The following is a 26,014-nucleotide window of genomic DNA, read 5'->3' on the forward strand; positions in this document are numbered from 1 at the left end:
AACACAGAATTCTCAGGGCCCCCCTGGGCCAGCAGCAAGCTTCCAACTGTAGGTTTTGTGCCTAAAACAAGATGTCCCCACATCCACAGCAGAGCTGGTCAGGACTCAGTTCTTGCTGTGCCACGTGCCTCACTGCGCTGAGCAGCATTTAACCTCAATAATGGCAGCTATTCATCTCCTCTAAAGAACTGACGATCAGCCCCAAATTTGTCTCCAGACTGGATGATGAAGACACTGAGCTGCATTGTTCGATATAGCTACCTAAGACTAAGTTAATTAAAATTAAATATAATTTAAAATTTCTTGTCTTACTATTGGTTAAAGCAGATACATGGTATTTCCATCATTGCAGGAAGTTCTAACAAACACTGCTGCAAGAATTACAGTTGTCAGTAGTTATTAGCTCCATAATCATCTATGTGACCTTGAGAATAGCTTTAATCAGCCCTGGAGACCTTTGTACCAGGCTTGTGAGCTTTGAAAACAGCATTTCTCTCTGATCCTTTACACACACACACACACACACACACACACACAAACAGAGGAAGAATGATGCACAGAATTGTCTCCATATTTTCAATGTTTTGGTTTAGAGAATGAAGAAATAAATGGCTATTAACATACTAACATTCATAATTGATGGGAAGCCCTCTATGTTAACTCCTATTTATTCTTTAAATGCAGTAAACAATCTTTGATAATGTTCTCACTATTCCCTGCTAATTGCTTTTAGTGACACAATCCACTCATTCCTTGCCCAGAGGGGCTGAGGAACTAGTAACATCATGCTGGGTTTTGAAAAGAAAATATACATTTTTCTTACCATAAAAGAAATGCAGATAAAGCTGCTGCTGGTGGCTGACACTGAAACTGTCTCACCCAACAAGTCAGAGCATTGTCTGTTCAGAGCTGGCAGGGCTTCTCTCCTTTACAACAGCTCCACCTTCAAGACAGACACACACAAGTTATGATGCCTCTAAACCTTCCCAGAGCTAATGATTCTAGCCTGTATCCTGAGGAAGATATTGGCTGAGTATCTCCCTATTTGTTTATGACTTAAAACAACCTTCCCAAGCCTTTTTAGCCCCTTTTCCAATATTTTGTTATCCATCCAAGTCCTCCTATTTGACGGGAGATGCAGAGCAATCATTTATGCCAGTAATGAACAGATAGCTTGGCCCTCTACTGTTTCAGGAATAGAGAGGAAAACCAGGGCAGGGTGGTGGTGTCAAAGTCAAGAGAATTTCGGCCTCTGGAAGGAGGGAGGTGTCACCTGTACACCAGATATTGTTATGGCAGGGTTCCATAATCATTCTTTGAAACAAACACTGACTGCAGCTTTGCAAGGAAGATGGTTGTTTTGCCTCCTGGAACCCTGGTAAATAAATGTCCACTGTTCTCTAGTTTCTGAATGAGAGTATATGTTGCATAAGAGACTTTCTCTATTCCTATTTTTTCGCTGTAGTACAGAGTTGCTGATTCCCTATCCCTACTTCCCATGAAGAAGTGTCTCCACCATATTTTTTTATTTGCCACTGAAAACAAAGGGAACTCCTTCTCCTTAAGCTTTTTGCTTTGTCTCTCATGCTGCCTTTCATCCTAATGATTTTCCGAGACGTGCAGTCGAGTGCTATGTGCATTGTAGGCAGTCCGTAAATCTTCAGTGGACAAATAAACTTACCTTGAAAGGATAGGCAGCAACATTTTTTGAAGTCTTTAAAATGAATGTAAGTCGAGCATTTTACATCGCAATATATCTGTACCACTTAAATTTCTTAACACTCCTCCAAATACATTAAGGAAGACTGATGGCCTTTGATGGCACCATATTGACCCTTGGGCTTCAGGTCACCGCCGCTAACCCCTGGAGCTCACCCCAGCTTGGGAAGCACGGGATTCCTAGAAAGAGCAGGTTAAGACTCTACTCAAAATAAGAACATCATGTCTAAGCACCAAAGCTCATGGACTTATTTCTGTCACTCCTCAATTACCCACTTAACCAAAAATCCCACCACAGAGGTAACAGGAGAAGGAAAGTTATACGGCAAATTTTTCCAGCTGTCTTTGTGGTCATCCTGGGCCATTTAGATAAGATGAAAGCTGCTTTGGGAAAGAAGAAACCTCTGTAGCCTGGCATGCCAGGCCCACAAGAGCACTGCCAATGCTCATGGCCAAAACACGGCCTGCCCCTCTGGAATTCACATTTCCTGTTGTGAATTTTAAGTCAAATTCTCAAATCTGTTCTCCTCATGGAAAACTAATAATTATGTATTTGCCTAATTGAAATGGCTGTGAATTATTCAGGGAATAACTTTATTTTCTCCCTTTGAAATGCTTTCCCAGACATATGACCTATGTTGGATATATATATGTATGACACATAATTCTGAAAATTTAGCAATTCCAGATGTTTTCCTAGCCATCAAATAACTTTATTTCCTCTCAAATTTTTCCACCAGAGTTCAGATTCTTTTAAATATGTGGCTTGCCGTATTCTATGTTCAAGAATTTTCAAACCCTATTTATGTATAAGGAAGATAGGAATCATAGATACATTTTGCTTTTGTAGATCAAGTTTGGGCATTTTCTTTGTTCATGTGTGGCTTTTACTTCCATTTTTAAAACTTTCTTTTCTGTTAAAAGTCCTAGTTAAAACACGGTTTTGCAGTGAAAGCAATTTCAGATAGAAAAATGCTTAAAATGTTATAGAGAGCTTTTTAGTCAGAGTGGTTTAAAAACAGTTTGTGTTTGTAGACACAATAATGAGGTGACTTGATCAAGGCCACTGTGTTTGCCAACTGCATAATTTTACAAAGGGTTTACAGGTCATTGATGTTTTATGCCTTAAACATTCTGACTAAGCCCTCTTGGGTCTTCATTTATCAGTTAGCCAGCACCGACTGTGCACCTTCTACGTGCCAGCTATTGTGCCAAGGGATTGGGGCAATGCAGTTATGAAGACAGTGGCTATCTTCAGAGAGCCCTGGCTTCTCCACACTGTCAGGCCTGATGAGTATCCTGGAATTGTCTTCCTCCATCGGTAATTGTTCATGGTACACCTAATAGGGCAAGTTGCTTACCTAGGGTCAGTGGCAGATAATGAGAAATATACTAAAGTGCTTAACATGTGAGCACCAGTAATCAAAGAAGATGCTGGAGCAGCTAAAAGGTGGGGAGAGTCCCTTTGGCTGCAGTAATCAAAGAGGGCTGCCTGGAAGAGGCAGTATCTAAGCACAGCCTTGAGAGCTACACAAAGACTGATGTCACAACATAAATTTCCTATCTATAAAAAGTGCCCTTTGCCTCTCTCTCCATGCCTCACAGGCTTATTCAAAATTTTTTATTACATCTTGGGGCAAAAGAGGGAGTTACAGGAATGATCCTAAGGCCCTGATCATGGCTATTTAGAGAACTAAACACTATTAGAGAGGAGAGACTGTGAATTCTTTGGATAAATCCATGAATTATTTAGATTATTTCCTCATGAATTCTACACCTTGTGTATCACTAGCATCCTAATAATTCCTTCTCTGATTAACTTGTGTCTATTAGCCTTGGCAGTGGGGAGGGGCTGGTGGGCCAACCACCGTGTGACACACTGTTATCTCAACAGTCTTAAAATCTCAGAGACCAAAGTGGAAGAAGAAAAGTCCTGAGAAAACCTTTTCTCTCTAAATCTTTTTCCCTGCTTTTATCAGGTCCAAATAAATAAAGAGTAATTCCCATAGTTATTATAGATCCTGGTAAAATAACCCTGTGGAAGTCACTACCTCAGGAAATCTGTTGCCTTTGCCCTTGAAGGATTTGATAATTTTCCCAATGGTTACCAAGTGTACCAAGCAGGACACGTGCTAACTAAATATCAAAATCCAAAGGGGATTTACTGCCCAGGGCTCTAGAATTTATTCCTTCCTGAAGTCTTTAAAACAAAAGAATTGCTTGTTCTTCTAGCTACGACTATTAGGAAATAAGGATGTTGATATTTTTGGAAGCCAGAATCACTTATCATGCAATTTGTGTTTTTCCCTTAGACAAGTTTTGGTATTGTCGGCTTTCACCAAACCACAAAGTCCTGCATTATGGTGACTTGGAAGAAAGTCCTCAGGGAGAAGTGCCCCATGATTCCTTGCAGGACAAATGTAAGTGGCTCTGCTTTGTAGGAGGTATGAATTTCAGTTGGTTGGGAAGTTTCTTGGTCACGCAAGAACCTGCAGAAAACTATCAACCTAAATAAACTCATTGGACGTGGTTCATTTGTAAGCATCCTCATCAAGCACAAGACCTGAATGGATCTGAGGGTTGGGACAGAACAGGGGAGGGCGAGAAATAATGCCCACATATCTTTCATGTAAGATGTAAACCTTGGGTTCAGATGCCCATATTTGCATTACTTTTTCAGGTGCTGTTTCGAGAGCAACACAATATAAACCTGGTTCTGTCGATTGTCTTTTCTGATGACCCAAAATAACTTCCATAACTTCCTATGAATCATGTTTGATGCCTACAACATTTATTCATTACAGTTTAGTGAAACCTAGAATTCTAATCCATAGTTAATAGCAGATCAAATATAGCTAACTTACTTCCAAGAAATAACTCAGACACTTCGGAAATTTATGATCAATTACATTCTATTATTTACTGAATAGTCCTTGAAAGAGATGTCATTTATATTTATTTGCTATTTCTGTTTGGTGTCTGTTTTAATGTGTATGTTTGAAAGACCCAGTAATATGCTAGAGTATTTGAGCCTAAAGTCAAGCCAGGATCCAGGTTTTTTAGATAGTATTAAGTACACAAATTAACAAAGTATTCTAGAAACATTAAAATACACAAGGGTGATGAATTAATTTGGAAGAGAAATGAGGTAAAGTGAAAATAACCTCAGAGAATATCCCAGGTGGAGAAACCAAAGAGTAAGGAGACAAATAAAGACATTTTTAAATAACCTTGAAAAGCCACAGTGACCCTAAAGGGAGTCATATAACTATGTCCCAGACAGAGTTCTTCCCCCAAGTCCCAGCATCTTCCCTCTTGTCACCCTGGGGCCCATAGATTTTAAATCTGCAGCTCATGGCCATCAAAGGTGAAAATAAAACACAAGTGGGAAATTCCTGACACATTTAGACTCTGTGCTGATCTATCAGGCTGACAGCCTGGAACATTCTCTCTTCCTCCAGCTTAAAAGTGGGACAGTCAGGTCTTTGTACTGTCATTTAGCTCAGAAGGCTGTTTCATTTCCTTTCATGGGAGTTCTGCCTCCCCAGCCCATATTATTGACCCTGTTAATGGGAAGAGAAAGAAATCTTAAACTCACGGCTGCAGAGTCTGGAGTAGTGTCTGTGCATCTGGGTTATGGGGGTGGCCTCCGTCTCTGCCCACAGCGAGGACCTCCCTTCGGGTCTCCGAAAGCCTTACCCATCCCACCACAGACAAGCCAGACCCGGGACTCTCACACAGTGCTTCTCAGACTATGAGCAGCGGCGTCACCTGGGAAACAACTAGAAATGCAAACTCTCAGACCTCACTCCCTGACCTGCCGGATCAGAAACTATATGGCTGCAGCCTGCAAGACCCCGCTGGTGATTCTGGTGCACACTCACAGTGGAAACTGCCGAGTCAGATATTGCTCCACACTCTTCTTAGTGATCCCCAAAATTTGGCTTTCACCGATACATAAACATTTTAAAAGGCCAAAAAAGTGAATTGATTGTGGGTTGGCAGCTTTTAATTTTGGCAAAAAAGGCTATTAAAAATAAAATATAATTAAAATTTAATAGCACATTCCTTTCATTTAAAAAAGGGCTCTTGATCACAAAAATAAACAGTAAGAAAGACCAAATCTTAGAATAAAGGATAGTGCCTTCTACTAAGTTAAGTTAGCTTTATGAAAAACTCACAGCAGTGTCTTCATTTTCCTCACTTTGCTATTAACTGGTGAAAACTCACTGGTGAGACCTCCCTCGCACACTCCTAATTGTCCAGAAGTCAGCAGTTTGGAATCACTGCTCTACAGTTGTGAAATGAAAAGTTAGAGGCTGCTGTTGGTCGAAGCAACCAGAAGCTTTGTGTGAAGTCACCCACAGGCTCATTCTTTACCTGATCAAGAATTAGGAAAGTGGGTCAGACAGGAAAACAAAAACAAAAACACAGCTTGAGTCATTCCTTCCCCATGTGGCCCAGAGAATCAGCTCTTCCATCCACTGGACATATTATTTATCCCATATTTATAGGAATATTAATCCACCTCTCGACCCACAGAAAGGCATTTGATTGGCACTGATTTCAGGTTTTATTCTCATTCTAGCTGTACTCTCATCTAGCTGGTCCTGTTGCTTAGGAATTTGGTAGCCTTGCTCCTAGAGAAGGTCAGGTTGTGGACCCCCATGAGCCTGTGTAGGGGCAGTTTCTGGGCTTGCCTGCAAGCTGATACCCACCCCAGCTCCACCAAGGTTCACCCCACCAAGAACCCAAGGTGAGAATAATTAGCTAAAAACTAGGTGTTCTGGTTCCAGAGAGAGCCAGCTGGCCAGGTGGTTTACAGAAGAGCAAGGCCAGAGCTGCAAATCTCCAGTTTTTAATGGTGGACAAGGAAGAATGTTGCTCTAGGAAAGAGATGCAGCAGTCTCTTCTGACAAGGGACTCCAAAACTCTTGTCCACCTCCTTCCTCTGCAGCCTTTGAAATTGTTCAGGAGAGCTATTCTATAAACAGTTTATCCATTGCAAGAGAACTTAAAAATCTATACTTGTGCAGGCCTGTGCATTTGGGAGGGTGTATGTGTGTGTGCATGTGTGTGTGTATGCATGGTGATATATCTTTATGCACATGTGTGCCAGGGAGAGGGTGTATTCATGTAATGAAGTAAAATGTGCCTGAGATAAGAAGGCAACTTCTTAGAAAACTAAATTTTGCTGCTTCAGGCCTATAGCCTGATTTCCATTTAATTCCAATCATACATTCTGCCTAGAGGAAAATAGCCCATCCTCTTGGAGCCCTCAAAAGTCAGAAACCTCATTCCACTAGAAAAATTAGACATTAATTAAAATCAAGTGCCATTGCTCTTACTGTGTATGATTGCCCTCTCTTGAGACCAAGGGGAAAATTATCTTCCACCCCTTGAGTTAATCAGTGCTGAATATTGAGATATTGACTAATCAAATAGTCTAATTGAATCCTCTTAATACAGAGAATGCAAGTGAAGAATTGAGGGGCCTCTCCTTCGCTGTCACCCTCCCTGAAGGTTTATGGAATCTCTTTTCCTGTATTCCTTTTATTGGGCAGGAAATGTGAGCCTTAAAAATCCACGCCTTACATCCCCTTGTTCATATCTCTCCTACCAGGTTTACAGGCCTTTATCACCTCCTCTAAACTCTAGACTCTAGGCTTTCCAGCCTGCCCCAGGCCCCTCCATGCCTCCCTTTAAAAGAATTTAGGCCAGCGCTCCTCACTGCTGCATTAAAGGGGCCAGGAGGAGAAGGCTCCCCCACCTCACACAAGGCAAGTAAGCCTCTTACAGTAGATGAGAGAGCAGCTGAGACAGCAAAGCAAAGTGGACAATTTGGGTCATTGAAGCACAGTGAATAAGTCAGGCCCCTCAGTCTGCAGAGAAAATTAATGTTGATTATTGCTAAAGAGAATAATTGCAAATAACACTTATTGAGTGCTTACTATATGCCAGGCACTGTGCTAAGAGCTTCACATAAATTATCCTCTTGACAACCTGTGCCCTTGTTTTACAGATAAGAAAAGAGAGGTACAGTAAAATTAACTAACTTGTTCAAGGTCACATGACTAGTAAATAGTAGAGCACAGATCTGAATGCAGCCATCCAACGCCATGGCCCAGACTTTCGCCCACTATTCTGTATACTGCCTAGATTAAAAGCCAGCAGTGATCTTGGCTGCAGTATCAGGAGTTAATTCTTGGAGCAGCCCTGCGACGTAGATGATGTTATAGTTCCAAATTGTGGACAAGGAAGCTTAGACTCTGAAAACTTAAGCCCAAGTTGTACAGCCAATAGGTGGGTCTAGAATTCAAACCCAGGCTCTGCGATTCAAAAGGCCTAGCCCTTCCCAGCATTCTATGTTGCCAAGTTAGAGACCAGGTTCTTCACTGAACTATTCTGGGATCAGCCTGTCCCTCCTCTGCATCTCCATTCATGGGAGCTTCTGTGGAGCTGTGCATACAGCCAGTGCTCATGGTTACTGGCTGCTTCCTGGGTGGTTTCTGCCTTAACTTGGCTCCCAGTCCTGGAAGCCAAAACTCTCTCACACAATGGCCACATTTACTTTTTCAGTTATATTTTTGTTTAAAATCACAGTTAAATTTCCTTCTGCAGATATTAGCAATCAAAGAGAGTCCTGAACATACCTGAAGAGATAACCACATCTGGGGCCACATTCAGCCTGATTTGGGGTGCTGACCACCCTCCAAACACAGGGAGGAATCACTACCCCACAACGGAGCATGGGATGGAAGAAAGAACAGGTGTCCTAGTTCTGCCCTCCACTAGCTATGTAACATTGCTTCATTTATTTCCTCATCTTTAGCCTCAGTCTTCTAATCTGTGAAATGGTGGCGTTGAATTAGACAGTCTCAATCTAGCTCAACTTGAAAAAAGCATTGAAAGAAATGAGGCTGTGTCCCAAGGAGTCAGAGTGGGGGTCCAGCACCAGTGGTGACCCTCCTGTTTCTCATATTTCTGGGCTTTACTTCTGTAGGCTACTCCCACACACTAAGTAAGGCCTGAGGGAAACACCAGCCTGGCTTTGAAGTAACCAAGAGCCCTCTGCTGCCTCCTTAGAGTGTAGATTCAAGAGACATGAGCATAATTTTGCCCATGAGAATAGGGAGGACAGTATGTTAGCCTTCATGAATCTTACAGTGCATCTAGAAACAAACTATGCAAAGAGCAACCTTTAAAAGCTGTGCTGTATTTTTAGAATTTTGTGTTTTCCTTTTAGCCGCAATTCTGTGAGTAATACAGCAGCTTGTCTCCTTGACAGGGGACAATGCATATAAAAAACTGAATATATGCACTGCCACAGCATGGTGGAAAAGTGCCTTTTCTCCCCTGAAGGCTTCTCATTAGAGATTCTGACGACAGCTCCCACAATAGACTTTGGTGTTACTCTTGTACTATTCCATATGATGGGTTTTCAAAGCCAAGGGATAACTTACTATTTATAGATTATAGACAATCTCTCCAGTTCATTGACCATGTTATATATTAGGCAACAAAATACTTTCTACAAGGTACTTGTGACTCAGACTCTGTCTAAAGCTTGAAAAGCTTTTTTGAATTGTATGCTAATTATGTTGCAAATTCATTTCAGTGTTTAGATTTTTCATTGAGAAGTAAAGCCAACTTCCCAAAGTGCCCAAATGTGGAGTAGTGATTAAGCAGCCCTGCTGGCCACAGAGGGGAACAGGGCTGACCATTGGAAATGGATTTGAGGAGAACTCAAGTCAGTGGTAGTGGTCAAAAATAGATCCAGGAGTCATTGCAACCATCTATAGGTAGATGGCCATCCAAAAGGGCCAAGCAGAGTTAGGAAAGATGTCCAAAGTAACCAATCATACCACTTGGGATAGGCTGTGTTGCTACATTATCCTGCAGGAACAAACAACCCCCAAGTCACAGTAGCTTAGGATGAGAGTTTCTCACTCACATTTCTTAACTGAAATGGGTTATCAATGGGTGCAGTCACTCAGGGACACAGGCCAGCAGCTGCCTTGCCATCCCATAGCTGTGCCGTTTGGATGGAACATGTAGTTTGTTCAGTTTCTGCAGCTGGAGAAGAGAAACTAGTGGACAAGAACTTTTTACTGCCTTGGCCAGGAAAAGAGACATACCATTGCCTCTTGCATCTCATTGCCCAGAACTGATCACTGTGTAGCCCCACCTAACTGCAGAGGTTGCTGGTAAGTGTAGTCTTCTATATGCCCAGAAGGAGAGGAAAGCCAGTGAGTACAAGTAATGTCTGTTAGAGAGATCTAGAATCAAGGCTGCAAGATGAAAGGGCACACGTGATGGGACACAAAGCAGTAAGGTGCACAGATATTCCTGGAAGAATGCATGATAGCCCCACTCTTGTCTAGGGTTAGACAGAGCTCTAGGAGTGAACAAAGTTCTTAGTAATCTTAGAGTACCTAAAAATGTTAGCTTTTAAAGGCCTTCCTGTTGTATCAATTATATATTCTATATATTTTACAATTTTAATCTTCATCTAAATATCACCTCTACAACCCAGTTTCCCAATAAAAATATGTGAACTTTAATTATGAAATCTCTCATGAACTTTATTGACTGAGACTAAGGAATTGGCTACTTGACATTTCTGCAGAACCTACATGGGCCCCTAGACTAAAAGTTCCTTACAGAACTGAAAGAGAAGGGGCTGGAGAAGGACTGATAGCTTCTTATTCTTTTAAATTAGGATTCGAACCACCCTATTTCCTTCTGTCTCTCAGATGATCTTAACAAAAGTTTTAAATGCACAGACCTTTCCATGTCTTTTGTCTTCCTTCAAGTCCTGAGTAAGACATGAGATAACATCATTTTATCTAACTGCATTATTCTCAGGATCTCCAAGATAAATACCAGCTACCATTTCCCTATTAGAAAGGAATGTTCCCTTTATTTGAATTTAGTTTCACTATCTGTAAAACAGGGATAATAAAGCCTGTCTCACAGAATTGTGAGAATTAATGGGATGGTAGGGAGAGAATTTGGAGAATGAGTCAGGACTGTTTAGATACAGATCAATTTTTTCAGTACTTCAACCTCATTATTCAAAACTCAGAAACTAAATAGTTGTAGATACTATAGCCAGAGATCCCAATATATGCGCAGATATTGATCCTGGCACGTAGACACCTTCCATATCAGCATGAGTACCACTATTGCTGTTATTACTGCCACTTTTCTAATCCCATCGCATTTCGCATGACCACACTGGGTTTGAGGTTTTAGGTAGCTGTTATAGTGAACCAGATTCTGCTTACGAACAGAGACTTTTCTCCTCAGGAATGCTTTTTACCAGCCTTTTACTAGAATATAAGAATGTATTTTAGTTTCTAGTCCTGAGACACTGCCTGATTTCTCTTCCCTTTTTTACCTTCTCTTCTTCTCTTCTTTTGCAGTGATTTGTGAGAATGGCAATGGGGCCAGCAGCCTTGATGCGTAGTCCTGCTTCTTGTTGATATGTAAACTTTCACATGGTGTAGTTACTTTCCTCTTCTCTTATGAATTGCAGTGCCAGTGGCAGATATCAAAGCTGTGGTGACGGGAAAGGACTGCCCTCATATGAAAGAGAAAGGTGCCCTTAAACAAAACAAGGTATGATTTCCAAATTATACTGCAAATAGTTCTGTCTGCACAGTGCAGTCAGTGACTGCAATGGGCCCAGACTTTCTTTAGTAGCAATGCATATGTGTGTGTTTGTGTGGTTGCATATATGCACGCATGTGTGTGTGAAGTTGCACAACTCTTATTCAGCTCTCCTTTTTCTTTTCTCAATTCCTTTTATATCACTTAGCCTTAGTCTTGCTTTCATTGAACACTTGTCAAATCCCCACCATCTCTTCCATTCTTGCACTTCCTGTCTACTTCCAACCCTAGGGATTGCTCTCTCACTATTGTCACCCACTCCTATCTAGAGCCTTCTCTGCTTATCCCAGTCCAATCTCTGGGTCTTCTCCCTTTCCTGATTTCAACCCCAATCTCTCATTTTCTTGTTGTCATCACCTTCTGAATAGTCTCCCTGGGGTCTCAGTGAAGCCTTGGGAAGGCAGAGACCTGATGACTAAAAAAATACTAGAAACCTTTAAGGACCCAATATCCTTCAGCACCATGGAAAGTACTAAGAAATAGCTCAAACCCAGCTTCAAAAATTTCCCCAAACCTGTGTTTAGTTTAAATCTTCTTCACATTGCACTGTTTTTCACCCTTCCCTCCTACTATACCAAGTGGCTGTTCAACAGCCCATGGTCTATACAGAGGGTGTGGAAGAGGGCATTATTGGAAAAGACTGAAGAATTTCCTTTGCCCTCAGTTTTGAGGTAATTTGCCCTTTGGAAGGCCACCAGGGAGCCAGTTTTTTGTTTGTGACTTGTGGCATTTGTGAAGCATAGTATTCATCCATGAACAAAATTATCCAGATTGATCTGGATGCTCCAGCCACCTGGGTACCAAAATTACCCCATAAATCAATAGATCGCTTCTTTATTATCAAATATTAGTATCTAAGAGGAATACAAACATATACATCCTATTTATCAATCCGGCTTAAAGTGAATAATCCCTGCTAAATTTCAAACATTATAAGACACAGGGCAATCCAGGTTTGTATAGGATAACCCTATCTATGGCTAAGAAAAAGCAAAGCACTGTGAAAGTATTGTTTAAGAAGATAAAGGGAGTAGCCAAGAAGCCTTATAAGAAGATCTTTGCTTCTTAATTATGTAAGTATAAAGTATAACTTCAAATCCATATGAATTCCTTCTTTCAAGCTTGTCACAACACTATTATAACATGCACGTAATTGACAAGCATAATGACATAGGGGCATGCTGAAGAGTCCGTGGGTCATCTGTTACACAGCGCTTCTCTTTTCTCCATGACATGGGGAAGCAGGGATTCTCACAGCTCTTCAGATTCCAAAGGAGCAACTTAATGACAGCAGCAAAATGCCTTTGCGGTTTGCCTCCTGTGAGGCTGCCTTCCTTCAATACCATCTGATGTGGGAGCCCTGGCTGTGCTCAGCTCCAGCTAACATCCCTGTGGTTCTGCAACACTTGGAGATGAGCAGGTAACAGTGTGGGGAAATTGGTAGTGACAAGAGTCTATAACCCAGAGAAGGCCAGGATGGGTGGAGGTCAGCAACAAAGTAGCCTGCCAGGATTCAAGCACTCTGTGTAAGAACAGAGAAAATAATGTAGAAAAGGTGCAGAAAGACTTCTGGTTTTAGCCCCAACATGTAAAGAGCTTGGGAGTTGTTACTTCTATCCTTATAGTAAGAAGAAACTGAATAAAGTAAAAATCAAGAATTTTCTTGGACCTCCGCCATGGCTCTGGCAGGGGAATGTAAAAGTAATCATGAAGTACACCACAGCCATCTCCATAACAACATCCTGTTCTCCAAGCCTTTTCCCAGCTAGGAGAGGGGAATTTCTCCCATTCCATCCCATTTTAGCCTCCTTGTCTTAACTGTGGGGTTCAGGATAAGAGAGTCAAAATCAACAGCAGAGCCTCAAGGCAACTGACAGGAAATTCTGCAGCCAGGTAAAGGGGGATGGAACAAGGGGCAAAAGCTATAGCACTGGAGAAACACTTGAGAAGGAGATAGCCACAAGATGCAGGATCCCTAAAACATGGAGATTTAATTGGAAAATAATAGATTACTATTCCTCATCTATACCCTACCACCGCACCAATAATCCAAAATAGTAACATTGGATGATAGCTGAGAGAGCTGCAGGACACGAACTCTTTCTAAGCAGGTGTACTTTAGGGAAGCCCAAAGTCAGTAGAGGAGACAAAAGCAGGGACACCAGAGGAATCTGAAGCTTCTGGAACTTACAGCTACAGCAAACATTAAACATACCCTAATTCTCTGCCAGATTAACATAAATCATCACTGTAATGGTCTATGTATCTCACATCCTGCCACCTGACAACATGTATTGATTTCAACAAAAAATTACAGACACGCCAAAAAAGCAAGAAAAAGTAGCCTGAAGAAAGAAAGCCATTATCAGAACCAGACTTCAATATGACACAGATGTTGGAATTATCAAAGAGAATTTTAAATAACTATGATTAAAAGTGTTATAGGCTCTAATGGAAGAAGTAGAGAATCTGAAAGAACAGATGGGTAATGTAAGCAAAAAGGTGGAAATGCCAGAAGTAAATCAAAAGGCTGTAAATAACAATTTAAAAAATGAAGAATGATTTCAATGAGCTCATCAGTAGATTTGTCATGGCTGAGGAAAGGATTAGTGAGACTGAAGATCAGATCAGTCAATAGAAACTTCCTAAAGTGAAATCCAAAGAGAAAAAAGAAAACCCAGAGAACACCAAAGAACTAAGGGATGATTGCAAAAAGTACAGCATATGTGCAATTGGAATACCAGAAAAAAGAGAATGGAGCAGAAGAAATATTGATGCAATAATGGCTAAGAGGTTTCCAAAGTTAATGACAGACATCAAAGCACAGATCCAGGAAGCTTAGAGGACATAAAGCAGGATAAACACCCTCCCCACAAAATGCACCTAGGCATATCATATTCCAACTGCAGAAAACCAAAGACAAAATTTTGTAAGGAATCAGAGGGGGAAAAATGCCTTAAGTATAGAAGAACAAAGATCAAAATTAAAGTAGATTTCTCATCAGAAATCATGCAAACAATAAGAAAGTAAAGTGAAATATTTAGTGTTTAAGGAAAAAGCCCACCAACCTGTAATTCTGTATTCAGTGAATTATCCTTCAAAAGTAAAGGAGAAATAAAGACTTTCTCAGACAAACAAAAACTGAGGGAATTCATTGCCAGCAGACCTGCTCTGCAAGAAATGTTAAAAGAAGTTCCTCAGCCAGAAGGAAAATTATATAGATCAGGAACTTGCATCTACATGAAGAACAGAAAAGCATGAGAGAAGGAATAAATTAGAAATATTTATTTTTGTTATTCTTAATCCTCTAAAAGATCATTGTTTGGTTAGAGTAATAATAGTAACAATGTGTTGGATGATTATAGCATATTGGTGAGTGAAATGAATGCCAACAATGTTACAAGGGACAGGAGGGAGGAACTGAGATACTCAAAATAGGAAAAGGAAAGAAAAGGAGAAAAAAGAAACAGAACAAATGTAACAGGTAGAAAAGAATTACAAACATGGAAGACATTAATCTATATCAATAATCATTTTAAATGTCAATAATTTAAATATACCACTTAAAAGACATAATCAGAGTGGACTAAAAAATAAGACCCAGCTATATACTTCCTACAAGAAACCCTCTTTAAATATAAAGACTGAGATATTCTGGACTAGTGAGATAGACAAAAGATATCAAAATACCTGAGACAAAACTGATAGAACTGAAAGGAGAGATGCACAAATCCATACTATACTGGAACTTCAACACCCCTCTGTCAGTAACTGATAATCAAGCAGTCAGAGGTTCAATAAAGGTATTGATGACCTAAATAGGATCAACCAGCTTGATATAATTAACATTAATAGAAAATCCTCCCAACAGCAGAATGCATATTCTTCTCAAGCTCACAGGAAACATTCACCAGGATAGACCACATTCTAGGCCACAAAATATATCTAACAAATTTATAAGAATAGCAATCATATAATCACCCTAAATGTAAATGGTCTGAATGCACCATTCAAAAGACATAGAGTTACAGAATGGATAAAAAAGCAAGACCCATCCATATGCTGCCTGCAAGAGACTCACTTCAAACCCAAAGACATACACAGACTAAAAGCGAAGGGATGGAAAAAGATAATTCATGCAAACAATACAGAGAAAAAAGCAAAAGTTGCAATTCTTGTATCAGATAAAATAGACTTCAAACAGAGAAAGTAACAAGAGACAAAGAAGGACATTATATAATGATAAAGGGGTCAGTCCAACAAGAGGATATAACCATTATAAATACCTATGCACTCAACATAGGAGCACCCAAATATGTGCAAGAAATACTAACAGAATTAAAGGGGGGAAATAGAATGCAAGTGTCCATTTAGGAGATTTCCACACACCACTCACTCCAAAGGACAGATCAACCAGACAGAAAATAAGTAAGGAGACAGTGGCACTGAACAACACATTAGAACAAATGGACCTAACAGACATCTACAGAACTCCACACCCAAAAGCAGCAGAATACACATTCTTCTCAAGTACACAGGGAACATTTTCCAGAAGAGATCACATACTAGGCCACAAAAAGAGTCACAGTAAATTCAAAAAGGTTGAAATTGTACCAACCAACTTCTCAGATCACAAAGGTATGAAACTAGAAATAAATTGTGCAAAGAAAACAAAAAGGCCCACAAACACATGGAGGCTTAACAACATGGTTCTAAATCAATGGATCAATGACCAAATTAAAACAGAGATAAAAAATATATGGAGACAAATGAAAAAAACAGCTCAATGCCCCAACCTCTGTGGGAGTCAGCAAATGCAGTTCAGAGAGGGAAGTGTATGTCAGTTCAGGCCTCTTTAAAGAAGGAAGAACAATCCCAAATGAACTGCCTAAATTCACAATTAATGAAACTGAAAAAAGAACAAAAGAAGCCCAAAGTCAGTACAAGGAGGGACTTAATAAAGATTTGAGAAGAATAAAACGATAGAAAGAATTAATGAAACCAAAAGCTGGTTCTTTGAAAAAATAAACAAAATAGATAAACCCCTAGCTAGACTTATCAAGAAAAGAAGAGTGTCTAGACCATAAACAGAATCAGAAATGAGAAAGGAAAAGGCTCTACAAACACCACTGAAATACAAAGAATTATTAGATAATACTATGAAAAATTATATGCTAACAAATTGGATAATCTAGAAGAAATGGACAACTTTCTAGAAAAATATACAACCTTCCAAGACTGACCCAGGAAGAAACAGAAAATCTAAACAAACCAATTCCCAGCAACAAAATTGAACTGGTAATCAAAAAACTACCTAAGAACAAAACTGCTGGGCCAGATGGCTTCACTGGTGAATTTTATCAGACATTTAGAGAAGATCTAACACCCATCCCCCTTAAAGTTTTCCAAGAAGTAGAAGAGGAGGGAATACTCACAAACTCATTCTACGAGTTCAGCATCACTCTAATACCAAAACCAGGCAAAGACACCACAAAAAAAAGAGAATTACAGACCAATATCCCTGATGAATATAGATGCAAAAATACTCAACAAAATATTAGCAAACCAAATTCAAAAATACATCAAAAAGATCAACCATCATGATCAAGTACGATTTATTCCAGGGATGCAAGGATGGTACAACATTTGAACATCCATCAACATCATCCACCACATCAACAAAAAGAAAGACAAAAACCACATGATCATCTCCATAGATGCTGAAAACGCATTCAACAAAATTCAACATCCACCCATGATTAAAACTCTCAACAAAATGGGTATAGAGGGAAAGTACCTCAACATAATAAAGGCCATACATGACAAACCCACAGCCAACATTATACTTAACAACGAGAAGCTGAAAGCTTTTCCTTTAAGATCGGGAACAAGACAAGGATGCCCACTCTCCCCACTTTTATTCAACATAGTTCTGGAGGTCCTAGCCACGGCAGTCAGACAACATAAAGAAATAAAAACCATCCAGATTGGCAAGGAAGAAGTCAAACTGTCCCTGTTTGCAGATGACATGATTTTGTACATAAAAAACCCTGAAGAATCCACTACAAAACTACTAGATCTAATAGCTGAATTCAGCAAAGTTGCAGGATACAAAACTAATACACAGAAATCTGTTGCATTCCTATATACTAATGATGAACTAGCAGAAAGAGAAATCAGGAAAACAATTCCATTCACACTTGCATCAAAAAGAATACAATACCTAGGAATAAACCTAACCAAGGAAGTGAAGACCTATACTCTGAAAACTATAAGACACTCATGAGAGAAATAAAAGAGGACACTAATAAATAAAAATACATCCTATGCTTATGGGTAGGAAGATTTAATATTGTCAAAATGGACATCTGCCTAAAGCATTCTACATATTTGATGCAATCCATGTCAAAATACTGACAGCATTCTTCATGAACTAGAACAAATAGTTCTAAAATTCATATGGAAATACAAAGACCCTGAATAGCCAAAACAATCCTTAGAAAGAAAAATAAAATGTGGGGGATTACGCTCCCCAACTTCAAGTTCTACTACAAAGCCACAGTAATCAAGACAGTTTGGCACTGGCATAAGAACAAACTCATTGATCAGTGGAATAGAATAGAGTCCAGCTATAAACCCACACATATATGGTCAGTTAATATATGACTAAGGAGCCATGGGAGAAAGGACAGCCTCTTTAACAACTGGTGTTGGCAAACCTGGACAGCTACATGCAAGATAATGAGACTGGATTACTGTCTAACTCCATACAGAAAAGTAAGCTTGAAATAGATAAAAAACCTGAATGTAAGTCATAAAACCATAAAACTCTTAGAGGAAAACATAGGTAAAACTTGAATATAAACATGAGTAACTTTTTCATGAACATACCTCCTTGGGCAAGGGAAACAAAAGCAAAAATGAGCAAGTGGGATTACATCAAACTAAAAACTTCTCTACAGCAAAGGACACCATCAGTAGAACAAAAAGGCATCCTATAGTGTGGGAGAATATATTTGTAAACAACTTAACTGACAAGGGGTTAACATCCAAAATATATAAAGAGCTCACACACCTCAACACCCAAGAGGCAAATAACCTGATTAAAAAATGGATAGAGAGGATCTGAACAGACACTTCTCCAAAGAAGAAATTCAGATGGCCAATAGGCACATGAAAAGATGCTCCACAGTACTATTCATCAGGGAAATGCAAATTAAAACCACAAGGAGATATCACCACACATCAGTTAGGCTGGCCAACATCCAAAAGTCAAGCAACAACAAATGCTGACAAGGATGTGTGGAAAAGGGAACCCTCCTGTACTGTTGGTGGGAATGTCAATTAGTTCAACCATTGTGGAAAGCAGTATGAAGGTTCCTCAAAAAACTAAAAATAGAAATACCATTTGATGCAGGAATTTCACTCCTAGGAATTTACCCTAAGAAAACAAGATGTGAGATTCAAAAAGACATATGTACCCCTATGTTTATCACAGCACTATTTACAATAGCCAAGACATGGAAGCAACCTAAGTGTCCATCAGTAGATGAATGAATAAAGAACATGTGGTACATATACACAATGGATATTATGCAGCCATAAGAAGAAAACAAACACTACCATTTGCTACAACATGTGTGGAGCTAGAAGGTACTCTGCTCAGTGAAATAAGCCAGGCAGAGAAAGACAAGTACCAAATGATTTCACTCATTTGTGGAGTATAACAACAAAGCAAAAACTGAAGGAACAAAATAACAGCAGAGTCACAGACCCCAAGAAGGGACAAGCGGTTACCAAAGAGAAAGGGGTTGGCCAGGGTGGCTGGGAAGGGAGAGAGAAGGGGATTAAGGGGTATTAGGATTAGCACAAATAATGTGGGGTGGGGGACACAGGGAAGGCAGTATAGTACAAAGAAGACAAGTAGTGACTCTATAGCATCTTACAATGCTGATGGACAGTGATTGTTCTGACATCTGTGGTGGGGACTTGATAATAGGGAAGAATATATCAAGCACAATGTAGCTCATGTGAAACCTGAGCATAAGACTGTGTATCAATGTTGCCTTAATAAAAAAATAAAAATAAAAGAATAGCAATCATACAAAGTATGTTCTCAGATCACAAAGTATGGAATTTAAGTAATAATCAATAACAGATAGCTGGAAAATCTCCCCCAAGTATTTGGAAACTTAAGAACACATGTCTAAATAACCCATAGTTCAAAGAAATCTCAAGAGAAATTATCAAGTGTTTTAAACTAAATAGATAAAAAATCTAATTTAACAGTTTGTGTGGGATGAAGCAGAAGCAGTGTTCAGAGAGAAATTATAGCATTAAGTGCATGTATTAGAAAACAAGAAAGATAAAAATGAAGTTTCCACCTTAGGAAACTAGAGAGAAAAGAGCAATTTAAGCCTAAAGCAAGTGGGAGAAAATAATAATTGTTAGTGGAAATCAGTGGATAGAAAACAGGAAGACAGTGGAGAAAATCAACAAAAACAAAACTTGGTTCCTGGAAAAGATGAGTAAAATTGATAAATTTCTAGCCTGACTAACCAAGAAAAAATGAGAGAAGACACAGGTTACCAGTATCAAAACAAGCATGGAGATGATGATCTCATTGGAGCACATTATATGTATGGCTGAATTTGGGTTTATTCTGTCAGATTCCTCTCCCCTTAGAGGGGATAACAAAACAAACTGAGTAAGTGACACTTCCAACTTTTTTTTTAATTGTCATAGCACCCACAGAAGTTGGAAGGGATAAATAAGATGGATAGACAGACTGATGAGTGAATGGATGGATGGATGGATGGATGGATGGATGGATGGATGGATGGATGGATGGATGGATGGATGGGTGGGTGGATGGGTGGTGGATGGATGGATGGATGGATGGATGGATGGATGGATGGGTGGATGATGGGTGGTGGATGGATGGATGGGTGGTAGATGGATGGATGGATGGATGGTGAATGGGTGATGGATGGGTGGATAGATAAATGGGCCCACTGTTATAAGCACATAGATGAGACTGCAAATGGAAGGTGCTGTTTGTGATTCACTAGCCCAGATGTTCCAGTCACCCGCAGGTTTTCAGGCTGCCATGAGGGCTGAGAGAGGTAATATCTTTGCTAGCCTGGCTTTTCCATTTGCATGCACATGGAAATTATTTGTCTTGTAATATTAATAGTGTTCATATATCTGATTCATTGGGCAAAACATCAAAAAGGAGAGAGGGAACCCATAGAATTTACTTCCTCAACCCCCCGCACCCATACACCTCCTCCCAGGACTCCAGGAGCCTGCTGCTCTCTGCCCCTGGGACTTCTGGGTAAGAACCAGGAGACCCACAGCTTAAAAGGAGAGTCAAAATGTGTCCATAGGAGCTCTGTCAGTGCATAGTATGGGCAGCAACTAAGGTGTGTTGTTTTCCCAAGTAGAGGGTAGGTTTTGACATTTTGTGCCATGGGACTTTCCGTTAGCTTAATCAATGAGCAAGGCAAACTGAGACATTAGCATCCATAAAGGAGACACTTTGTTAGTAGCAAAATACTGGCAACCGATGGTACTTCCTAGTCTCTCAACATCTGATATTCTGGGCACTAAGGGAATAGAAAAAGGAAAGAAACTGATCCTTTCCCTTGAGGCAAAGGCATTTGTTCAGAGTCATTCACTCACCATTGGAGCCCCGGAGATATGATGAGCTCTGGGCATAGAGTGGCAAACAAGGCCAACACGGCCCTGTCCCCCTGAGGCTTAGAGTCAATGTGTTTACCGAGTCAGCACAAAAGTTGAATCTCTGTGGAGACAAAAAGTGCTGGCTTCTTCACAGATAGATTAGGATATTTCTGAGACTTGAATTGGTAGGAGTGAATTGGGAGAATTTGATTTTTAAGGATTAAGGATTCTAAATTCAAACTCTGTAATTTATAAAACTATAGTTGCTTTGTGTTTTTTGAAAGTAGGTATTCCTGGTGCTTATCACACTTAATTTGGGGCTTGTATATAAACAGCCACCATATTATCATCAGAGGAAGACCTAACCAGATTTCACTGATACAGACAGGAATATATTTGACATAACAGAAGCTTCCCTTTTACCAAGTCTAAGAATTCAGCTTCTATTTTTCCAGTGTAATTTATGAACCTCAAATAAGAAGCAGATTTTACTAGAAGCTGATATTCTAGCATCAGCTTGAAAACCCTGGTCTTAACCCGAAAACCTTTTATTGAGATTTACTTCATTCATCAGTCATACAAATACCATATTGAATGTCTTCTTTATACCAGGTCTGTGCCAGAGGCTAGGAATCCAGAGGTAAATCAGACCTGTCCCCGGTCCCTGGGTGTCCAGCAGATATAAGATTTAAGTATCAACATGCAATTACAATCAAGCATTGTCTATTCCCCAGTAAATTAGACTCAGAGAGAGCCTGGGAGAGTTTAGGAAGGCTTATTATGGAGGGAATGGTGTCTGAGCTGGGTTTTGAAGAGGAACCGATCAGGCAGAGAAGTGAGGGGAACACTTACTAGGAGGAGGAAAGAGTATGTGAAAAGGCACAGGGGCCTTTCAACATATGCAAGAGCATCCTCTGATTGAGAAACACTGATTTCAGAGCATAGGATTGATGGAGACAGAGAGACAAAAATGGGTTGGAAAACTATTAGCTGATAATGCTAAGATAGGATGGGGACAGAAAGTTAATAGCTGCCTGAGGAAGGCAATACCCGCTATTATGAACTACAGGAATGAGTGATTTTTACCTTCTAAGCCAGAAACTCAAACTCATAGATATATAGATAAGCCACAGTACGTTATAACTAGGATGTCTATTACTATTTCTATGGCCATCTTTAATGCACACACATGCCAAGTTATCTGTGTCTTTAATCAAAATGCCTTGTGGTCAATATGACCTGGATAGATGGTAGAGAACCAACCCAGTTAAGGTAAATGCAGGGCAAAATGCCCAAATGAGGCAAGTCACCCAAAACAGTTTAAGGAATGGCAGCCAGTGCTGTATACTGAAGATACATTGTATAAAACTCTACTCTCGTATTCATTCAGTCTACCATTTGACCCCTGGAGGATGGCGGTCCCACAACAACACATCATTCATGCTCAGAATTTCTCTGAGCATCTCCTGACCCAGCACACCTTGTCACTGGCCTCAGGTGTCAGAGTGCAGTAAGTATCAGAAGCACCTGGATCTTGGGGGCTCTTCAGGGCCTCCTGCCTCCTCTACCCCAGAACTCACCCATCTCGGGCCTTCCTCCACATGGTGGGGTGGGAGGTGTGAATCAGTGGAACTGAAGGTGGAGATAAGCTGTCCTGGACATCATTTTTCACTGAATTAAATCCAGAGGTAGTAAAAGACCTTAGGTAGTGAGTAGCACAACCTCAGAGCTTCAGATGTCTGAGTGCTGTGGTGTGTGACCAGAAGCCCCTGAGGGGGGGAACACTGCCCTAGATCCATGACTGCTCACTCCACCACCTCCTGACATCTCTCTCCCTCGCAGACATTTTGGACAGGTGGCAGCTTCTGGAGTGTTAACCCACGAAGTACCACCGCTCCCCGCCCTGCAGCCTTCCTGCTCAAAGTGCTGAAGATCTGACCTCCACCAGTGACTCAATGACAGCAAGCCAGAGATGTCAATAAAACTCATTATAAGTGATGGCAGCCTTTAATGCAGGCATGCGGTTCAGAGAATTAATTCCTCCCACCCCTCCCAGGCAACTTTGGTAAAATTAAAGTGGGGATTGACATCCTCATGAATTTCCCATTTCCTGCCTGTGTTTATCAGGAATCTAGGTCATGACAGCTGTGCTCATTCACGTCTTCACTGGTATGTGCCTTAGAAGGGCAAAGCCCAATGCTAGCAGGCCCCCTCCCTGTTTTTCCTTCTCCATGCTTCTGCAGAAGAGAAAATGTCACTCTGACACTCTGGACTCAAGTGACTTCGACATCTAGTTAAGAGGCTGAGTCTGGGCTCTGGCAGTGACCACATGACTATCATCAGCAAAGGAGTGATCACCCGAAGCAAAGCAGTTGCCGTCTATCGTCAGCCCAGAGATCCGTTCATGAATTTCACCTTTGCATGTTGACCTCCCAAGGTCACCCACTAGCTACTGCAATGAACTGACTATTCAAATGCAAGACCTGCCCTCTACTTTCTCTCCAGTCTCTCAAGTATTAGAGTTTTCCTAACAGAGGTTAGAAAAGACAGTATCATTTATATTAATGTTCCTAATCTAAGAACAATTCTATGAATTTATGAGATTAGAGTTTAACATTTTATTGACAAAAAGTTTTAAGTTTTTTGAATGAAAAAAAATAATCAACTATGATCCCCAAACCTTAACATAATCATTTTCATTCCATGTATTCATGTCCAGTCTCTGTCCACAGGTAGACATTGTTCATAATGATTAGTATGTAAATAATTTCCATTTCTCCTGCTTTTTTTCACTTACGATCAGGTCTTCACAGTTATCATATCGAATGGCTGGCTGAATACATTTCTCTGGGTGGCTAATTTGTGGTTTCTGTAATGGTTTGCCCTGAGAAAGGAGGACATTTATTTAGTTTCTATATTATGTTCTTACAGATAATAATGCATACAGCTTCTGCTTGCTTAGACCGCTAGGTCTTGATATGATTTACCTACCTGACTCTTTTAAAAGGGTGACACCAATTTATGGTACTCCGAGTAGAGCCCATGACCATTTTCATTATAAACTAAAAGATCTGAGAGAGATGCCAAACTTAATGGAAAAATTATTTTTGTTTGTTTTGGTGAGCTCTTTTTTAATATTATCTATCTTCACTGGTCAAAGCTGAATGGAGACTAAGGAAGAAAAAATGAAAAAGGAGGAGGGGGTAGTTTTGCAGAATAGCTACCATCTCTGTCAATGACTCAATGTTCTTTACTTCACTTTTATTTCTGGCAAAGTGAGGAGGCCGTAAGAAAGTGAGATACTGGTAGGTCTGAGCTTATAACAAGAGCTGCTCCCCCCCAGTGAGGGGACAGCTGGAGGGGAGCCAGATACAGATGAACTCCATGAGAGCCACAAGTGGCCCGATGGTTGACTGTGGCAAGAGAGGCGTCCAGCCACTGCTGGGCCTGCGGAGTTCACTTTGGAAGAATTCTTTAACCCATTTGAAATTCTGAAACCTGGAGGTACTGGCCTCTCTTTCTGCCTTCCATCTTTCCAGGGCATTCTTGTTGTGAGTTACCAGCCAAAGGCAAAGCCTCTTGACAGACACTAAGGCAGGGAATGAAGGGGAGGGTTCTACCACCCTAAGAGAGAATGCCTCCTGGGCAGGTACTGAGAGGGCAGCTTCCAGATCACAGCAAGGGAAGAGAGACAGTCAGCAACGGTGCCTAATGACACAGAGAAGGAAGGTAGAACAGCACATGTGGCTTATAAGAATACATGGAATTGATGTGGGTACACTCAGCCCTTCCCTTCCATATAGGAGCCATTAGGCTCCAGGGTGTGTGATGACTCCCATCTTCCAAAGGTTGTGTCCTTCTGATGGCTCAGGCCAGTAGAATAATCAATCCTTATATCCAAATTGTACAGCACATACAATCTGAGAGTTGTATCCTAACATACATATTAAACACTGAAAGCCTTGGCCAAGACCATTCAGCTACCATACAATGTGTCACTTAGTCCTTGGTCTTGTGCATCTGGTTCATAGTCTGCACTCAACAGACATTCACCAATGAATGAACTCAGATATTTTGACTTCATGCTTCTCCTTTATATCCTGCAGCCTCTTTAGGTTAAAGTCCAGTTTTTGTGTAGCCTTTGCTCTGCAATAGCTCAAAGACCAAAGGCCAGGCATGTTATCTAAAGATGAGTTCACCCAAAAGTCTCATTACCTCCTACAAAGCTTCCATGTTTTAGGTAGTTCATACCCCTGTGTACATGGATTTTGGGGTACTACTAGAGGTAGAACAGCCCTTAATGCTGCTGATGGGGAAAAAATTCACTGTTCTTCATGGTCTCCCTGGAATGGAGACGCTGAAGAAAAGTGAGTAGCGCAGCTCTGGCACATGTGGCTTTGAATGACTCACTTAACCTCTCTAAGTTCCTTCCCGTAATAGGGGAGTGATAACACTTGGTACATGTACTGTCTGAAAGTTAAATGAGATGGTTCCTGCAGACCTGCCCTGAACAGAAAGATGTGTCATGAGCCTTGAAAAACATGCTCCTTCCCCCACCAACCTCACTGCTGCAACTCTTGTGTGGACACGATGCAACCTACCCCATACTCCATCTGCAGCCGATTGTAATTGCAGAACAGATTTGCCCATTTTCCTGAATGTGGTGTTGGCTCTAATCTCTTGCAGGAGGTGCTTGAACTTGCTTTCTCTATCTTGTATGACTCAAACTGCCAGCTGAACTTCATAGCTCCTGACAAGCATGAGGTAAGCGGGGTTCATTTATGAGAGAATGTCACATTTTTTCTACAAAAATATTGAAAAGAATGAAATTTTATTTTTAAAAAAATCCTGCATGAGAAAAATCATGAACAAAGAAACATGGTGTTGACTTGGAAGAGAAGGGAAACCTTTTGAAAAACTGCCAGTTAGAACAGGT

General features: G+C 40.5%; 1 protein-coding gene across 9 annotated transcripts in view; it reads left to right on the forward strand.

The window, feature by feature from the left end:
- ELMO1 (engulfment and cell motility 1) overlaps positions 1-26,014 on the forward strand; it is a 516,082-nt gene that overhangs the window by 483,560 nt on the left and 6,508 nt on the right. For 7 of the 9 annotated variants that reach the window (XM_017670942.3, XM_017670934.3, XM_037027353.2 and 4 more), the window contains 3 exons: positions 4,032-4,139; positions 11,261-11,343; positions 25,765-25,842. In XM_017670942.3, coding sequence (XP_017526431.1) covers positions 4,032-4,139; positions 11,261-11,343; positions 25,765-25,842 — 269 coding nt within the window. The other 2 variants (XM_073238595.1, XM_073238594.1) reach the window with 2 other exon arrangements.

Source organism: Manis javanica, chromosome 6 (assembly GCF_040802235.1).
Source record: "Manis javanica isolate MJ-LG chromosome 6, MJ_LKY, whole genome shotgun sequence".
Lineage (NCBI taxonomy): Eukaryota > Metazoa > Chordata > Mammalia > Pholidota > Manidae > Manis > Manis javanica.